We start from the raw sequence: 19,486 nt of genomic DNA, 5'->3' as shown, positions 1-19,486 counted from the left end.
GAGTTTCACTTAAAACCAGTTTCTCCCAGCCTCTCACATTACTTATTATAGACCCCCTGAAGAGAATTAGCAGCCTACGCTCCACTGCCATATGTAGGTAATTTCCTTCTTTCTGCTCAGTTTGCTGTGATCTTCTAGTGTCAAGTTAAAAACCTAACACCAGCTGACTAGAAATGGTTAGGAAGGTATTTTTGTGAATGTTCTTTTGGTGCCCTAAAGATGGACTATTTGAAAAGACTGTCGGCAAGAAATAAAAGTTGCTTTGGAACATTTTCTTTTGCCTTCAAACAAATGGCAGCAGTGCCAAGGAGTCCCACCGATGTATCAAAGAGGGGCATTCAAAAAAGACCTTTTTAGGGTGTCTGAAAGCCCGAATTCAGACAGAACCCAAGACACTGACAAATGGGTGGAACCATCAGGACCACAGGCCTTAGGCGTGTTCCTCTTAAAAAGGTGATAGCATCTCATCTCATACCTGACTCTCTGGGGTCAGTCCTCTTAGTTTCTCTCATTTACACACAGCGGTTGTGATAACTGACCAAGAGGTGACTTTGCTGAGGAAAGGGAAGTAGCACAGCTGTCAGACAGATTTGAGAGGGAAAGGGCTGGTTCTAGTCTTGTTTTTAAAATTTGCTGTACTGTAATGGGGTGTGTCCTTTCCCTTGAAATGGAAATGGTGCTTTAAAAAAGTCTTTTGATTCTTGAACTATATCAAGTACTTATTATACAGTTGTCTTATAAAGTCCTCACTGCGAATTACTATGGAATAGTTTTTATGCCAGAAAATTGGCAACAGGAGCCGAAACTCTTGTATTCACAGAACTATCCAAGTGACGGCTGAAGCCCAGTCATACTTTTGAGTTCCACATATGCAGGAAAAGTGCTTATAAGTAGTCACCTACTTAAGGAAATAAGCTGCCCCATCCATTTAAAATGCTGGCTCGGATTTTGATCATTACTGTAAAGTTTCTAAAACATTAACTGGATAAAAAGAGAAAGCACATCTGTCCAATTCCATTTTGATCACAAAGGAGCTGAGACTGTAAAATTGGTCTTGTGGCCAGAAGCTAGCAATATGAGGCATTTATCCATTACAGAAACCAAACACACACGGGATTAGAGATAAAGATTAGCGCTTCACACAGTTGAGTGCTCTCTTAGCACCTCCTGACATAAACCACAGAGCATTAATCTTACTGATCTGTTTCTATAATGACAGTTGTTCTTTCTTTAATGACATTTCTGTTGCAAATGTATATCGGCTCCAGTGATTGGTAATGATGACTTCAATGGGCCTTCCTAGCTACCTAGCACGCTTTGATGATTAGGCCTGGTTGACCTGCTTGGTAGTCCACTGAGGTCCAATGTAGTCCAATGCCCCAAGGATTATGGCTCAGCTCCTATGCCAGAGTTCTTTTAGAAATTGCTCTTAAAGTATTATAAAAGAAAGCCTCCAATATTTCACTCAGAACCCTACCTGCCTAAGACAATGGTTATTTTTACTTTTTAATTCTCTCCCAACTTTGGTTATAAACATAGATGTAATTTTATGTAGTTGTAGTAAAAGTATGTAAATGTATAAACATTTGCAATCATAATTATCTTATTTTAGTTTGAGTGAGCAAAACCTAGATCTTTGCTGCTATTTCAATGAAGTGACTTTAAAAACACATCTTTAGTACTTAGAATAGGTAATATTCCATTCTTATCCTCTAGGTACTCTTTAAGGAGCCCTGGTGAGTTAACACTATGGGCTGCAAACCACAGAGTCAACAGTTCGAAACCGCCAGCCACTCCATAGGAGAAAAATGAGGATTTGCGGTCTCGGAAACCCACAGGGCGGTTCTGCCCTGTCCTATAGGGTCCCTGTGAGTTGGAATCAGTTCAATGACAGTGAGTTGAGTTGAGGTACTCTTTACCTATTCAAACAAAGTATCAGATATTAGGAATTATTCATTATTCCACTTTTGTTTTAGTACATTTTATGGATCTTGTCTAAATTCTACTTAGAGTATTTATATTTTAAACTGTTGATCACTTAATAAAAATAACCCTATGTGTTCTGATCTTGAAAGATTTTAAATATGCTTTATAAAATAACAGTCAAGAATTGGCATGGTAGGGTGGAAAGGGGGAATTGATTACAAGGATCTACATATAACCTCCTCCCTGGGGGATGGACAACAGAAAAGTGGGTGAAGGGAGACGTCGAACAGTGTAGCTATGACAAAATAATAATTTATAAATTATCAAGGGCTCATAAGGGAGGGGAAGCAATGAGGAGCTGATAGCAAGGGCTTAAGTGGAGAGCAAATGTTTTGAGAATGATGAGGGCAATGAATGTACAAATGTGCTTGACACAATTGATGTCTGTGTGGATTGTGATAAGAGTTGTATGAGCCCTCAATAAAATGATTGGGGAAAAAAGAATTGGCTACTAAATTGGCAGTTTCATAGTGACTGGTAGTTGTATACATTTAGGTCAGACTTTCTTTTACTTTAATTATGTCAGAATTAATAGTAGCAATGATTTTAAAAACTCCAAAAAATAAACTCACTGCTGGCAATTTCAACTCATAGCAGCCCTATAGGTCAGAGTAGCTACAAGGTTATAATCCTTATGGAAGCAGTTCAAACCACTGACCTTTCAGTTATTTAATTAACTGCCTGGTATTTAATTCACTGCCCTATTGGAGCTAGTAAAAATTGTAGCTACTAAATATTTGATACTCTACTAGGTACTGTACTAATTACCTTACAAAAATTTTCTTGTGGAATTCTCCATATTGTGATATGTATTGCCTCTCTCATCTCCCTTAAAATTTTTTTTAAATCATTTTATTAGGGGCTCATACAACCCTTATCACAATCCATACACACATCAATTGTGTATAGCGCATTTGTACATTCATTGCCCTCATCATTCTCAAAACATTTCCTCTCCACTTAAGCCCCTGGCATTAGGTCCTCATTTTTCCCCTCCCTCCCTGCTCCCCCCTCCCTCATGAACTCTTGATAATTTATGAATTGTTATTTTGTCATATCTTGCCCTGTCCGACGTCTCCCTTCACCCACTTTTCGGTTGTCCGTCCCCCAGGGAGGAGGTCACATATAGTTCCTTGTAATTGGTTCCCTCTTTCCAACCCACTCTCCCTCTACCCTCCCAGTATCGCCACTCACACCACTGGTCCTGTAGGGCTCATCCGCCCTGGATTCCCTGTATTTCCAGTTCCTATCTGTACCAGTGTACATCCTCTGGTCTAGCCAGACTTGCAAGGTCGAATTCGTGTCATGATAGTGGGAGCGGGGAAGAAACATTTAGGAACTAGAGGAAAGTTGTATTTTTCATCGTTGCTACATCACACCCTGACTGGCTCATCTCCTCCCTGAGACCCCTCTGCAAGGGGATCTCCAGTGGCCTACTAATGGGCTTTAGGTCTCCACTCCGCACTCCCCCCATCATTCACTCTGGTAAGATTTTTTGTTCTGATGATGCCTTTTACCTGATCCCTTCGACACCTCGTGGTTGCATAGGCTGGTGTGCGTCTTCCATGTGGGCTTTGTTACTTCTGAGCGTAATGGCTGCTTGATTACCTTCAAGCCTTTAAGACCCCAGACGGTATACTTTTTGATAGCCCGGCACCATAAGCTTTCTTCGCCACATTTGCTTATGCACCCATTTGTCTTCAGCTTGAAGGTAACAAGCGGCCATCTAGCTCAGAAGCAACAAAGCCCACATGGAAGAACATATCAGCCTGTGTGATCACGAGGTGTCGAAAAAAATTTTTTTAATTGGAATGTAACTCCCATATCGTATAATTTAATCTTCAGTCATATTAAGAAGAATGTGCAGTTGTCACCACAATCAATTTCAGAACATTTTCTTCTCATACTCATAGTTGTTAGCTCTTCCTCATGTCCCTCCAACCTCCCCTGCCATGCCCCTAGATAATTATTAATCTAGTTACTGTCTTTATAAAACAACCTGCCCTGGGCCTCATATACAGAAAATCATTAAAAAACATAAACAACAAAACCAAACCAAAATAATGAAAACACAAAACAACTGAAAAGGAAGCAGAAACTATTAAAAACTGAAACAACTTTAAAATGTGTCAAAGGGAGATCATAGGATAAGATCTTACATTTTAAGCTAACTGCATCTGCCATAATCAACTTTATAGTGCTCTCTGTCTGATAGCCAGGCTATTAACATCCTTGGATTATGGTGAGAAGGGATTCATGGAAAGCTTAATCCATGTAGGGACCCTGCAAATGGATTTGGGGCTTCTACTGCCACCCATAGCCTTCTCCAAACTGGGTGTTCAGAATTTAAGATCTGCTACTGTTCCCTTCTTTGGATATGGATTTGTAATATATTGTTTACAATCCTTGGATCACATACACTGGTGTGCTTCCTCATGTGGACTAATTGAAGCCTGCTTAGATGGCTGCTTGTTTGCAGACAAGCCTTTAAGACCCCAGACTCTGTTTTTTCTGATAGCCAGATATCATGCAGTTTTTCCACCACACTTTGCTAAAGCACCCATATCTTCAGTCATCTCTTCCTAAGGGCGAGTTTCAGGTAGGGCCATGTCATTAGAACTAATTGTTCTTATATTGGGGCTAGAATTACACTTGAGCCCAAAATTCACTCATTTATGGTTTACATATGTCTCTGGTTCACTTTAGAGATATCATCATTTTATGATAAGAACATTATAAATTATCCCCTTAGGGCAGTGGTTCTCCACCTTCCTAATGCTGAGACCCTTTAATATAGTTCCTCATGTTGTGGTGACTCCCCCCCCCCCAACCATAAAAGGTAAGGTCTCCAACAAAGTGTTCATATAAAAGCAGTAATAGGCACTAGACAGGCTAGGCTCTTTGTGTCATTGCTTGGGAGAGTAGATTAGAAGACGATATGACTTGACAGCAAGAGCCTGCCTTTGTTTTAGTTTTTAACCACCACCACCCCCTGCTCCTTTCTTTTTGTTTTATTTATTTTTTTAGTTTAGGAAACTGATGTATAAAAAGGTTACCATAAATGGTAGACCCAAGATTTGACATAAAACTTCTTTAATCACTCTCAGAATTGCTTTTAAGCTCAATAAATGGTTAGGTTTTTGTTGAAGAATTTTGGGGGTTAATTTAGTTATAAGTTTGTTATGTGCCATATAGTGACCCTATCTATGTACAACAGAATAAAGAAGCCCTGGTGTCATAGTGGTTACACATTGGGCTGCGATCCACCAGGTTATCAGTTTGAAACCAGTGGCTGCTCCACAGAAGAAAGACAGGGCTTTCTACTCCTATCAAGAGTTACAGTCGCTGGAGCTCACAGGGGCAGTTCTAACCTGTCCGTATAGGGTCGCCATGAGTGGGCATCAACTCTATGGCAGTGAGTTTGGTTTGTGTCAGTGCCATCCCCATAGCTGTTGGCTATTGTTAAGCCCATTGTTGTAACCACTGTGTCAGTCACTTGTTGAGGATCCTGCTCTTTTTCTCTGACCCTCTAGTTTACCGAACATGATGTCCTTCTCCAATGACTGGTCCCTTCCTGAACATATACACAACATATGGGAGATGAAGGCTCTCCATCCTCACTTATGAGGGCATTTTTGGCTTCTTCCAAGACAGATTTATTCATTTTCTGTCAGCTCGTGATATAGTTAGTATTCTTTGTGAACACCAGAATTCAAAGGCATCAGTTCTACTTTGGCCCACCATAGACTTCAAAGTGACATCTTTGCATAAGGGAGTCCTTTGCAGCAGATTTGCCCAGTTGTAACATGTTGTTTGATTTCTTGTCTGCTGCTTTCCTGAGTATTTATTGTGGAGCTAAGTAAAATGAAATCTTTTGACAACTTCAGCATTTTCTCTGTTGATCATGATGTTGTTTACTGCTTCATTTATGGAGATTTATGGAGTTTGTTTTCTTTATGTTGAAGTGTAATCCATACTGAATGAAGGCTTTGATATCTTTCTTCATCAGAAAGTCTTCAACATCTCTTGACTTTCAGCAAGCAAGTTTATATTATCTGTGTATCACAGGTTATTAATGAACCCTTCCTACCATGCTGTGGCACATTTTCCTTTTATATCCAACTTCTCAGGTGGTGGAATACGTGTATTTAGTTTAGAGAGTTATGGCAGTGTTACAAAGCTCTTTCCACATTCCCAATGTGCTTCCTAGAAGAAACCATTATTGGCTCTTTTTTAGTGTTTATTTTCTTATATCTAAGTAACATGTTTATGCTGGAATTTCTTGATTTTTCAGTTATTGGCATACTGCTGTGGGAAATGAAGATTTAGCTGTTATACTTTTCATTCCCAGTCTACCCATCACACCCACACTACCATTCTCTACCAACACACTCACTGTCATTGAGTCAGTTCCAGCTCATAGTGATTTACATAGGGTTTCTGAGACAATACATCTGTACAGGAGCAGATAGCCTCATCTTTCTTCCCTAGAGTGGCTACTGGGCTTGAATTGCTAACCTAATGGTTCACAGTGCCTAAATCCTTGATCCACTGCACCAACAGAACTCCCGTAGTTATACCAAGTGATCTGCTAATATAATTGTTTCCCTTTAATTCATAACTCTCCTCCATTCTTTTGGGGTCAACCAATCTGCTCACCCACACATCTGGAGAATTCCCCAACCAACTCTGGCCCCTGTCTCTATGTACCTCCCTGTCCTGCCACACAGGCCCACCTTTCCAGCCACCGCTCTGGCTCCCTCGCACCATAAAGGGCTGGGGCAAGGAACATAGGGACTCACTCACTCTTAAGCGTGCAGTGAAAGTTACCAGAGGCTACATGAGTGATAATGTCATTGTTCTGGCAGCTAATGGCATGTGTGCTTGTGGTTTTTTGTGTTTTATATTTTTTTCAGGTTTAATTTTTTTAAATCATGTTATTGGTGGCTCGAACACCTCTTATCACAATCCATACATACATCCATTGTGTCAAGCACATTTGTACATTTGTTGCCATCATCATTCTCAAAACATTTGCTTTCTACTTGAGCCTTTGATATCAGCTCCTCATTTTCCCCCCCTCTTTCTCGCTACCCCCCTCCAGGTTTAATTTTTAATATAGTAACTATCAATAGAGATAAACAAATAAACAAAATATTCTGGGAACTTCACTAATTTTAAGAATATAAAGAATTCCTGAGGCCAGAAATTTCTAAATTACTGTTAGAGAACCATTAAAAGAAAAAAACAAAAACAGCACTCCAGTATTGAAATAGGCCAAGGCAAGTAAATCATGAAAAGAAAAATCACCACAATGTCCGTAAGGAAAAGGTGAAAGAACCCTAATAATTTTAGGCACACTAATAAAGCACCAGCTTCTGCCAATCAAACTGACAAATAAAAAGTACACATGGCTAGATGTATAAATTGAAACAGACTTTTTTCAGAGCATTGTGTGGCAGCATGCATCAAACACCTGTGTTCCCATTGACCATTTCTGAAAATATGTCCTACAGAAATTATTGGGAATGTGTTAGAAAATTTACCCTCAATGTGTGCATCATGGTGTTTTGATAACAGTGAAAATGGAGATAACCAAAACTCCAAGGGGTTGGAGGAAATACCCAATGGAAGACAAACATTGGTTGTGTGTTTTCTTTCTTCCAGTGAATTCAGAGGTGCAGCTGAACCCTTCAGAGTGCATTGAAACCCACTTGTTGCTTAACTGTATAGATGGTGATCACTCTGACCCTGGCTACCCTCCCCGTAGGTAGTACGTACACAGTACACGTCAAATGGTACCCAATCAGCGTAGAGCACATTAAGTAATTTGTGGGTTTGCTCCTTCACCAACACCGTTTATAGCTTTCATCTTTTAAAAATAGTTCTGGAGCGCAGCAAGATAGAGAAGAGGAAAATTGGCCTAGATATTACAGAGGATAGAAGATGAACGGGGTTGATTTCATTGTGGGCATTTTGCCCAGGACACTTTTAATAGAACATATAGTTACTCTAGGGATTTTGAGTCTGTGGCTGTATCAGGCTTACACATTTGTTCGTTAAAAGGAAAATTTGCAAGTTATTAGTCTAGTTACTTTGGTTTGACTTAAATTTTTAATAAATTTGCAGTAAGTCAACCATTGATAATTTGCCATGTATCGGTTGCGTTCTATAATATTAAACTAATGCAATCATGGATTAAAAAACATGTTAAGCTACCTTCCTCTAACTTACAGTATATTCTTCAGTTATTTCAAAGTATAAGTTGCATTTACAAGTATTCTGAACAGGGAACTGGCAAATTATTTTTATGTGAAAAATTTTTGATCTTGTTATTTTTAGGATCTTATAACATTTATTTAGGACTCAAGCAAATCTTAAAAGTTTTTTTCTAAATTTTAGAAATGCCAAAAAACAAAACAAAAATCCATTCTCAGAATATCTTACCATCTTACAACTTAGAACTATTGACCTTAAGTTCACTTTAAAAATTGGAAGGAAAAATACCAACATGGTAATAGATCTTAAGTGACTTTGAATTAATTTTCCCTTATTTTCTGTGTTATGAAAATTTTAGCAATATGTTTATTGGTTTTAGTTTATAAAAGTTGTTACCCCAAAGGTGAGTTTTAAAAAGCATTGGGCATTAAAAAGGCCAGGATTCTCAAAAAATTATCTCTTATTATGTAATATGGAAGCTTGCTTTTATGTGAACTGTTAGGTTCAAATACAAGAGGCCAGGCTTACTGTGGAAATTTTTCTTTGTAATGTAGTTAATAGAAGAATAGTTAGAGCAGGAAAAAATTTTTATGTAGTCAGAAGCATCTGATAATTATTTATTGGGTACATAAGAGGAAATGACAGGGACAGAATGAAAAAAGGATTGTGCTCTGTTTCAGAAATACCAGAAGTATCTTGTATTTACCACTGGCTTCTTTTCTCACATGAGCATTATTTTCAGTGCGCCAAGGCTGTTCTCTCCCTGTGAAATGTTCTCCCCTGCCTCGTCCCTCCTTTCAGCACACCCCTACCTGTGCTCCTTTAGTCTTGGCTTAAATATGACATGTTCTGAGAAACTTGTCATAACCTACCTTCCTTAAATCTCATCCCTCCACCTTTCTACCTCCATCCCTACCTTGACTAAAACTGTGGTTATTTCTTCTCTGGGCCTCTACACTTGTTTGTAATGTCCATGTGGTTTTAAATACCAGTTCTATGTTTGCTTTCCCCACTGTTCCTCAAGCTTTATGAGGACAAAACCTGTGAGCGTCTTGTTTAGAATTCGAGCCTCCGGGTCTAGCACAGAGCCTAGCCTAGAGTAGGTAAATAAGTCATCGTTGTTGTGATTGTATGCTGTCAAGTCAATGTCGACTCACAGCGCCCTATAGGACAGAGTAGAACTGCCCTAGGGTTTATTTTTTATGGGAGCAGATTGCGGGCTCTTTTTTCCTCAGAGCCATAGGTGAGTTCAAAGCACCAGCAAAGAGCTTAACCATTGCATTAACAGGGCTCCTTAGACAATAAGCATTGCTTGTCAAATGATCTTGAAGTACTATGTTTTCTTCACTCATTTGCTTTCCTAAACTATATGGTATTACTTAAGTAATGGCTCTTTCCATTAGAGAGAAATAGTAAAAACTTTGATATCATGAATAGATAAATGGATGAATCAAGCAACTGTGGGTTTCTGCCAACTTGGAATATTTCTTAGCTCTTAATATTTGGGATGAGTAACTTCATGTTTCAGATGGCTTGTTAGCATATATGGCAAAAGCACAATTATTAATTGATCAGTAACAGCTGTAAGTATGAACTATATTAATTCCAGTAGATCCAATAGACTGCTACCAAAATAGCATAATACATTAATTACATACCACAAAAAGACCACAGTCATAATTATTGTCAATTATCTCCTACTTTTTCTCCCTTTTTTCTTTTTTTTTTTTTTCTCCCTTTTTTCATGATTAATTTATTCTTTTTTTTTTTACTTAGAGGGTTGAGTTCCTTTTTCAGATTTCTTATTGGTAACACCCAAAATAAGGATTTAGAATATTTAAATGGTTCACCCTCCAAATGAAACATACCCAAAACATACCCAAAGTGATATATGAATATTTACTCTTGTACTCACTAGATGATATATGATGTTCCTTTGCAGTTCAAACGGTATGTCAGTAAACTTCGAAGCAAGAGTACAGTTTTCAAAAAGAAGCACCAGATAATAGCTGAATTCAAGGCAGAATTTGGCCTCTTACAGAGGACAGAAGAACTTCTTAAACAACGACATGAAAATATTCAACGTCAACTGGTAATAATACAGTGTTATATCAGGCTGCTAAAAATACAGATGCCATGAGGCTGATGGCTTACAGTTTTCTACTGAGATCATTGTTTTTACTGGAAACACCATAAAATTATGAATTATCTCTGATTAGTTACAGAGATGTAACTTAAGCGTATTTCATTTATTTTGAATGTAGCAGTAAGTACTGACTTTTTATGTGTGCTAACTTTGGGGCTATTAATAGAAATTGAATTCCAAATGTAGTGTTTTGTTTTGTTTTAGATTGCTAGTTTAATATAAGATGACTTCAAAAAGTTTGTGGAAAAATGGAATTGAAAGATAATGAAATTTTCCATGAGCTTTAAAAAGTCTTCTTATATAAATAAAATTATAATATCAAAAGAGTGGTTGTATTTATTTATCCGGGCCTGCTGGATAAAATTTTCGAAGGAGCTTTGGTAAGAAATATCTAGGGAAGGAATGCTGTGGTAGCTGCCTGCAGGCTTGTTTCTTACTACGTATCTGTGCCTTGGATGTTAGAGAAGTTAACCCCCACCCCCAAAAAAAACAAAAGAAAAGTTAAACCCAGATTAGTCCTTCTAGCCACAAAGCTGTCTCCTTCTAGAAGCCAATTCCCTCTGAACTTTTTTGGCTTGGCTTTTTATTTTCTTCTTCTTTCATTGTTGGAGACTCTGTTTTCATTAAGATGCTGATTTACCAGCTAGCAATAATCCTATTGAAGTTAAATGACATTTCAGCTATTTTTCTGTCTCATGCTGTTGAATTTAAGATTTAAAATTTACTATAAATCAAACATGGATGTTAACAAGTACTACATTTTAAAGTCGATAATGTAGTAACTACATTTTGCTCACATTAAATATTTTCCAATAATAATACTCATGTACCAACGTGGATTTCTTCTCATTTCTTCACTTTCTAAATACTGGAATTATTCAAGATTAGCCCTTGATCCCTTTCCATGGTCTTATCTTGTGTCATGGATTTAAAAACTTTCTGACTATTGACAACTCACAACTTTGTATCTCCAGTCTCAATCCTCCTTGTATTTCATTTTTTATATATACCGTCTTGATATCTCCACATGGATATCTAATAGACGTTACACATTTTTAGTGTGTCCAAAACTCAACTTCTGATCTTCAACACCCCTCAAAACTGTTCTTCCCAATCTTCTTCATTTTAACAAATGGCCACTCCATCCTTTCAGTTTCTCAGGCCAGAAACCTGGGAGTCGTTCTTCACCCCTCAGTTTTACTCCCACCCTTATTTGTCAGAGTATCATTGGAGATAGCTTCAAAATATATACAGCGACACTCCTGATGTCTCCCACTGCCACCCCGAATCCAGCTACCCTCAGCTCTTGCTTGAATTGTTTATACAATCTCCTGGCTGATTTTCCTTTGCCCATCTCTGCCTCTATCTAGTCTGATCTCAGAAAAGATACTAAAGCAATCGTATAAAAATTCCTCCACATTCAACCTTTCAGTGGCCTCTCACCTCATCTGAAATACGTCACCATGTTTTTCATTGGTCTAAAAATAGAGGAGTGACATACTTTATCATCTAACGTAGGATACTTGGTAAACTTTCACCCAAATCACAGTAAAAGTTAAAACAAACAAACAAAAAAGGACACCAGTGTGTGAGTGGAGTAAGAGAAATACACGGAGACTGTTCCAACAACCAGCTGAGCCTTCTGTGATTGCCCCCCCACCCCTCAGCTCTGCCTCGTGTTCTCTGCTCTCCAGCCACACTGGCCGCCTTGCCGGCTCAGGAACAGTTGGTATACTCCCACCTGAGGGCTGCTGCACTTGCTGATCCCCACTCACCTCCTCATCTCTAGGCTTACTACACACTTCCTTCAGGTCTATATTCATTTAAGATTCCAACCCTGTTCTCCCTTAACCCTCTCGTAGTACAAGTTATGTATTTTATGTATGTGTTTTCCTTGTATCCCCCCACTAGAAGTAAACTGTATGAGAGAAGATGGCTTTCTTTTATTTCTTTTGTCCTTTTTTCTTTTGTTCACTGCCACATACCTGATGCCTATAATTGTGCTTGCCACATATAGGTATATAATAAATATTTATTGAGTGAATGAGAGTACAATTAACCGCTGTCATCCAGTCACCAAGTATGTGTGCATGCTATTTTATATTCTGTAATAGGTGTAGAGCATTAGTCTGAAGTCTAAAATTATAAATGTATTCTGTATACCTAAAGATGCCATATTTAGTGTAGCTTTTCAGTCTGTAAAAGCATAGACTTATTGAATCCAACACAATTCATTCTTTGGATTTTTGATTAAGTTGTTTCATTTAAAACTTTAACCTTACATACTCAATCTATATATTTAAGGGAATCATGGTCAAACCCCATTTTGTGGTCATTTCATTCTTCCCATAGCAAACGATTGAGGAGAAAAGGGGGATATCTGGATACAGTTACACCCAAGAAGAACTAGAGAGAGTGTCTGCACTGAAGAGTGAAGTGGACGAGATGAAAGGACGGACACTGGACGACATGTCTGAAATGGTGAGGCCACAGCTGTTCTTAAGTTTCTTTAGACGTGTATCCAGGAGGCTGATGTTTATTAGTCTGTCTGGTCTTCAGTGACACGTTCAAAGTTTTCATTTCTGTACAGCGCCTTTTTGTTAGTTTACTATTCCTTCATCTGCCTTTATTGTCTCTTTTGAATTTGTCCTTTTTTATTAGAGTTATTTAAGTCTAATAGTTTGGGCATTTGTATTTTCAGTGTGTGAAAGTTAGGTAATAATAAAGAACATTAAGATTTTAAAAGTTTTCCCAAATCATTTCACCCTAACAAATACAGCTATTTAATTTGGGATCTGTGGGATCTGTCCATACTCTGGGCTGCTGAACAGGCAACAGAGTATGCAAGTGTAGCTCCATGCTGCCCATCTTCTCAAAGTACCACCCTTTGGCTTTCTTAGTCTTATTGGCCATTCCCCCAGAACTCTTTGGGTGTCTCCACAGTCTAACTACTACTAAGATGAACATTTAGAACAGCAGAAACCTCCCAGACTCCATCTATCCAGGCTGGAGTCCATTTTGGCTGGCCAGTATTATGCTCGGCAGGTTATTAAGTATTTTGAATATCATATTATCTATGTTTATGTGTGGTTTACAGAACTTGTATAATTGTTGGTATACATATATTTTATGTAATATGATCACATTAATTGATAGAGAACTTTGTTACTGACTTTATTCATCCAGTGTTAGATTATAAGTTTTATCATACTGGTCTACAGCCATGGTAATTGACATTAAAACTGTGTTTTTATTGTAGTAAAATACATATAAGATGTGTTATTTTCAATTGATGGATATATGGATTGTGATAAGAGTTGTATGAGCCCCTGGGGAGGGGGGAGCGGGGAGGGAGGGGAAAAATGAGGACCTAATGTCGGGGGGGTTAAATGGAGAGAAAATGTTTTGAGAAACGATGTACAAATGCGCTTTACACAATTGATGTGTGTATGGATTGGGATAACAGTTGTATGAGCCCCTAATAAAATGTTAAAAAAACAAACAAAAAAAACTCTTCTGATAAAAGACATAAATACATGGAAAAAAAAAAAAAAAGAGTTGTATGAGCCCTAATAAAAAGTTTTTTTTTTTTTAAGAGGTGTTATTTTAACCATTTCAACTTGAAATTTTAGTGGTACTAATTATATTTACAATATTGTGTAACCATAATTACTATTTATAGCCAAAACATTTTTATCACCAAACAGAAACTCTGTACCCATTAAAAACTAAGTCCCTAGTCCCTCCTATCCAAAGCCCTTGGTAACCTTTAATCTACTTTTTGTCTCTATGAGTTTACCTACTATAGATGTTTCATGTAAGTGGAATCGTACCATATTTATCCTTTTGTATCTGGCTGCTTTCACTGAGCCATAATGCTCCCAAGGTCCATCCATGTTGTATGTAGCATGTATGTGTTTCAGTTCATTTTGTGACGGAATAGTATTTCAGTTAATGTATAGGCCATGTTTTGTGTTCCCATTTATCTGTTATTGGTCACTTGGGTTGATAATTGACATTTCAAATAGCTAAGTGGCACTACATTGTTTTGAGGAATTAAGATTACTAATTATTTCTTAATTTTTTGGCTTTAGGCCTTTTTTAGGTTATTTTTTTACACACATAGAACATGCAATAAAGACCTGTAAGTACATAGTATTTTTGTTCTTTTGAATTTTTTTTCAGGCATTGTTTTTGTTTGTTTGTTTAAATCCCAGGTGAAAAAACTAAATTCATTGGTAGCTGAAAAGAAGTCTGCTCTAGCCCCAGTTATAAAAGAACTACGACAGTTGCGTCAGAAATGTCAAGTAAGTGAATTTGATTCTATAATACGTGTAGCATTCTGTTTTTGTTATTCAGATATACCAGTTAGACTCCTGAATATTGTACTTGAGTAATTTATAAAAAACCAAAATATTATTACATGTTTATGATTCTGCACAAGAGAGTAATAATATACCCTGCAAGGGCTTTTGTTTCATTTGTGCTCATTCTGCCGTAAGTTACTGAGGGAGGGAGGAGAGGAGAGAAATGGAAGCTGATTTCCACAAGTGTGGCCACATGACATAGTTCCCTCTAAATCGTATCCTGCCAGAGCTGTAACTATGAAGTCACGTTCTTCATAGGTCAAAGCTCAGAGTCTGCCCAAGAGTGGTGACAGGTTCACTTTCAACTAATGGCCCTGCTCAGGGGCAGGATGGGGGTAAACTGTGATCACTTACGATTAGTGATGAAATGCCACTCACCACTGCTTTAAAGATGAACTGTCTGAGGCAGTTGCCCTCCACCAGTCAGCCATATGGCATTCTCAGTTGTCACTATATCACTCTCCAGGTAGTAATTTTAGTTTTGAATCTGTGCAGTAGTAACATGTGCATGAGGACAAAACTACAAAACTTCTCATGAATGTCATCCATCATGGTGGAGACCCATAATAAATTATCCCACGGACTTTGAAATCAGATAGAGATAATCTCCTTTTTATGGAAAAGGTCAGGGAATCTGAGACATTTTGTCCATATAGACATCAGAGAGTTGGGAGTGGACTTTGTAGCATGATCATCTCTGGTGTGTCACTTAAGGATTCCATTACACTCCACTGCCATCACAAAGAAGCAGAAGACACTCGTCCCTGGCCTCTGAAGTCATGCACTGAGAGATGAAATAGGACACGCACATGAGGAAAGTGATAAAAAGAAAAAGCAAGACAACCAGACTTAAGAACAAACAGAAAAAGCGTAAACAGAATTGTAGGCATAACTGAGAAGGAAAGGGGAACCCAGTGAAATGATTGCCAGAATGTACACTGGTACAGACAGGAACTGGAAACACAGGGAATCCAGGGTGGATGTTCCCTTCAGGACCAGTGGTGAGAGTGGCGATACCGGGAGGGTGGAGGGAGGGTGGGGTAGAAAGGGGGAACTGATTACAAGGATCTATATATAACCTCCTCCCTGGAGGATGAACAACAGAAAAGTGGGTGAAGGGAGACGTCGGACAGTGTAAGATATGACAATAATAATTTATAAATTATCACGGGTTCATGAGGGAGGAGGGAACAGGGATGGAGGGGGAAAAATGAGGAGCTGATACAAAGGCTCTAGTAGAAAGCAAATGTTTTGAGAATGATGAGGGCAACAAATGTACAAATGTGTGTGACACAATGTATGTATGTATGGATTGTGATGAGTTGTATGAGCCCCCAATAAAATGATTTTTTAAAAAATGATTGCCAAAAGGAGACGTTTCAGAAAGGAGGTTTTTGAGCAAGATGCTTAGATGGAAGACATCAAGAATTGTTTTCCAGAATGTATTCTGAAAATTAGAGTGGGTAGGAAAGAGGGAACCGAATACAAGGAACTATATGTGACCTCCTCCCTGGGGGACGGACAACCAAAAAGTGGATGAAGGGAGATGTCGGACAGGGCAAGATATGACAAAATAACAATTTATAAATTATCGAGGGAGCAGGGAGCGGGGAGAGAGGGGAAAAATGAGGACCTAATGCCGGGGGGCTTAAGAGGAGAGGAAATGTTTTGAGAATGATGAGGGCAGTGAATGTACAAATGCGCTTTACACAATTGATGTATGATGGATTGTGATAAGAGTTGTATGAGCCCCTAATAAAATGATTTAAAAATAAAATAAAATAAAATAGAAGCAGCTATTGAAACAAAAAAATTAAAAATTAAAAAAGAATATTCTAGTTCACTGATTTTCTTGATGGTTAATTTTTTTCCTATAAGTAATCTAATAAAATCTGTGTTTATAAATAGTTTTATTCTTATTAAATACGTTTACATTTTAAATCTTCTCATTAAAAAATACTTTTAAAAACTCATCTATATTATTTTACACTGTGTGGGTTGTGAAAAACAGACTCATCTAGGGTGGATGGTCCCTTCAGGACCAGTGGTGTGAGTGGCGATACTGGGAGGGTAGAGGGAGAGTGGGTTGGAAAGGGGGACCCGATGACAAGGATCTACATGTGACCTCCTCCCTGGGGGACGGACAACAGAAAAGTGGGTGAAGGGAGAAGTCGGACAGGGCAAGATATGACAAAATAATAATTTATAAATTATCAAGGGCTCATGAGAGAGGGGGGAGCAGGAAGGGAGGGGGGAAATGAGCTGACACCAGGGACTTAAGTGGAGAGCAAATGTTTTGAGAATGATGAGGGCAATGAATGTACAAATGTGCTTTACACAATTGACATATGTATGGATTGTGATAAGAGTTGTATGAGCCCCTAATAAAATGATTTTAAAAAAGAAAAAAACAGACTCACTCAGGCTAAATGAAGATGCCTTAGGACAATAAAGGCAAGGTATTCTCATCCAGTGATTGGAACCTTCCTTTAACTGGAGTAGGTACAAACATGATAGAAAGCAATTTGGCCAAGGGAAGCTTCAGGGACCTCAAGAACAGGAAATTGTGGATAATGAAGATGAGCATAATTGATGTGCCAAGCATTATTACCTGCATTAACTCACACAAGCTTCTGTAACCTAGGGATTCCTCTTTAGACAAAAGGACAGTCAAAGGCACAGACATGTAAGGGTCTTTCCTAAAGTCACCTAGCGGGTAAAGAGCTGAGCCAAGTTCTTCATGCACACACTATACCAGTAACAGGGCTCGGTGAACCACTCTGTGTCTGCTTCGCATTCCAGCAGTTTTGCCTCCAGCCAGAAACCTCTTTATTTTCTCTCACTTAATTTCTACTTATCCTCTATACCTCACCTCAGCTGACTGGTGGCCCCCCATTGTTTTCATGTCACACACTGTAACTTCTCACTCCATATTTTCCATTCACTACTAACTGCCCAATTTCATGTTGTTATTTTCTAATTCACATTCCTGAGAGCAAATGTCTAGTAGGACAGCTGGTCTCACTCTTGGAGGAGTTTTCATTCCTGCCTGCCTCAAAATCTACTGAACATTTCCAGTCAGGCCAAGAGTCCATCCTTAGTCCTAGGGCAGTGGTTCTCAACCTTCCTAATGCCACGACCCTTTACAGTTTCTCATGTTGTGGTGACCCCAATTATTTTCGTTACCACTTCATAACTGTAATTTTGCTACTGTTATGAATCGGGCGACCCCTGTGAAAGGGTCGTTTGACCCCCAAAGGGGTCAACCACAGGTTGAGAGCCACTGGTCTAGGGTTAAGGAGGAAGAAGGGTGATAGATAATGAATATGGCTGCTTAGAGTTGTTCTAAACATCCATTGAGTCAGTTCTGACTCAGAGACCCTATAAGACAGAGTAGAACTGCCCCATAGAGTTTCTAAAACATACAGAAGCAAACTGCCTCATCTTCTTTCCAGTGATCAGCTGGTGGAAAGTTGCTCTAGGCAGGGAATTTTCCCCAGGAGAGGCGATGGATATGTCAGGAACCTTAATCACTATGGTTAGTACAGCATCCATTACCATGTTGCTAACAAGGTTTGTCCTTGACCTTTCATACTTTTTCACTTGCCCAGCATTGCAGTGTACATTGCATTTAGTCACTTTGGAGTGCTGTTCACTTAATTTATCACATTTCCTTTGTTTGCCATAGTCCTTAAAAAAAAAAATATATATATATATATATATATATAATTATATATTTTTAAACAAATAAGATGAGTATCAAATATAGGGTGCTCAGCTAGGAGCCCTTTTGATAGTTTAGGTTAGAGGTAATGAAGGCCAGAACTAGCTTGTTGACAAAAAATGGAAGCCAAAAGAAAAGGAATAGATTTGAATAGTATATGGAGGAACACTAATTGTGGACAAGGAACTAGCAAATACAATTTTGAGGATTAAAGCTACTAATGGCAAAGGTAGACATTAAGGCTAGTTTGGGTAGTGAAAGTGGGCCAAGAAGGGGAGGATGATAATGAATTTGATTATGATCTTACAAGATTAACACCTATCAAGAGTTTAGGCAAAGATGTTGAGGCCCAGGCTCGAGTTTGTAATCCTTAGCCTAGATAAGATGTTTGTCCAGAACCCTCGGAGAAAGTGCCAGGAGTAAGTAGGGTATGGGGTGAGGGCAGATGAGGTTCGAGGAAGAAGCTTCTGGAAGGACCATTTTAGGAGGCATTGATTCACTGAAGTTGGGATCAAGATCAGATCATCTAGGTGGAGTTATTCTGTGTCAATTAGAGTTCATATTTGTTTTTAATTGCTATGCCCCTTTGAAGATCCTTTCCATAATCTCATCCAGAGTTTAGAGGGTCTGGTTTCTCGAGTCATTTCCAATAGTGTAAGTGCTCAAGAAATAGTTGTTGAATTCGTTAGTGAAACATGGATTAAAGTGTTTTACAAATCACTCAAAATAAGCATATATTAAGTGTCTTTTAGAGGTAGAGTTCTTACATGTTCTAGAAATTTGTTCCCAGTACATTTTTTTTTTTTTGCAGTCAGAGACAGCTTTATTGGAGTCCAGTACATTTCAACAGCAGTTTAACTTCATATAAAATCCTTATGTCATACTTTGTTTCCTGGAGTATTTTTAACAAACAGGGCCACATTTTCTCAGGTAAAGGAGGCTGTGGAGAGATCTAAGGCTAACCTAATTTTTTGTAGTGACTTATTCTTCTAGTTCTAGAACTTTTTCTCAAGATATTTCTTTCAATGTTACTTCTTTTCACTA

General features: G+C 38.4%; 1 protein-coding gene across 1 annotated transcript in view; it reads left to right on the top strand.

Annotated features, from left to right (window-relative positions):
• IFT81 (intraflagellar transport 81) overlaps positions 1–19,486 on the top strand; it is an 81,684-nt gene that overhangs the window by 39,455 nt on the left and 22,743 nt on the right. The window contains exons 12-14 of the mRNA XM_045296715.1: positions 10,148–10,297; positions 12,704–12,832; positions 14,569–14,658. Of these exons, the coding sequence (XP_045152650.1) occupies positions 10,148–10,297; positions 12,704–12,832; positions 14,569–14,658 (369 nt within the window). The remainder of the gene's footprint in view (positions 1–10,147; positions 10,298–12,703; positions 12,833–14,568; positions 14,659–19,486) is intronic.

Source organism: Echinops telfairi, unplaced genomic scaffold (assembly GCF_000313985.2).
Source record: "Echinops telfairi isolate 266 unplaced genomic scaffold, ASM31398v2 ScPeMD7_7412;HRSCAF=8450, whole genome shotgun sequence".
NCBI lineage: Eukaryota > Metazoa > Chordata > Mammalia > Afrosoricida > Tenrecidae > Echinops > Echinops telfairi.
Note: the sequence above shows the minus strand (reverse complement) of the source record. Positions and strands in the feature narration are given on the sequence as shown.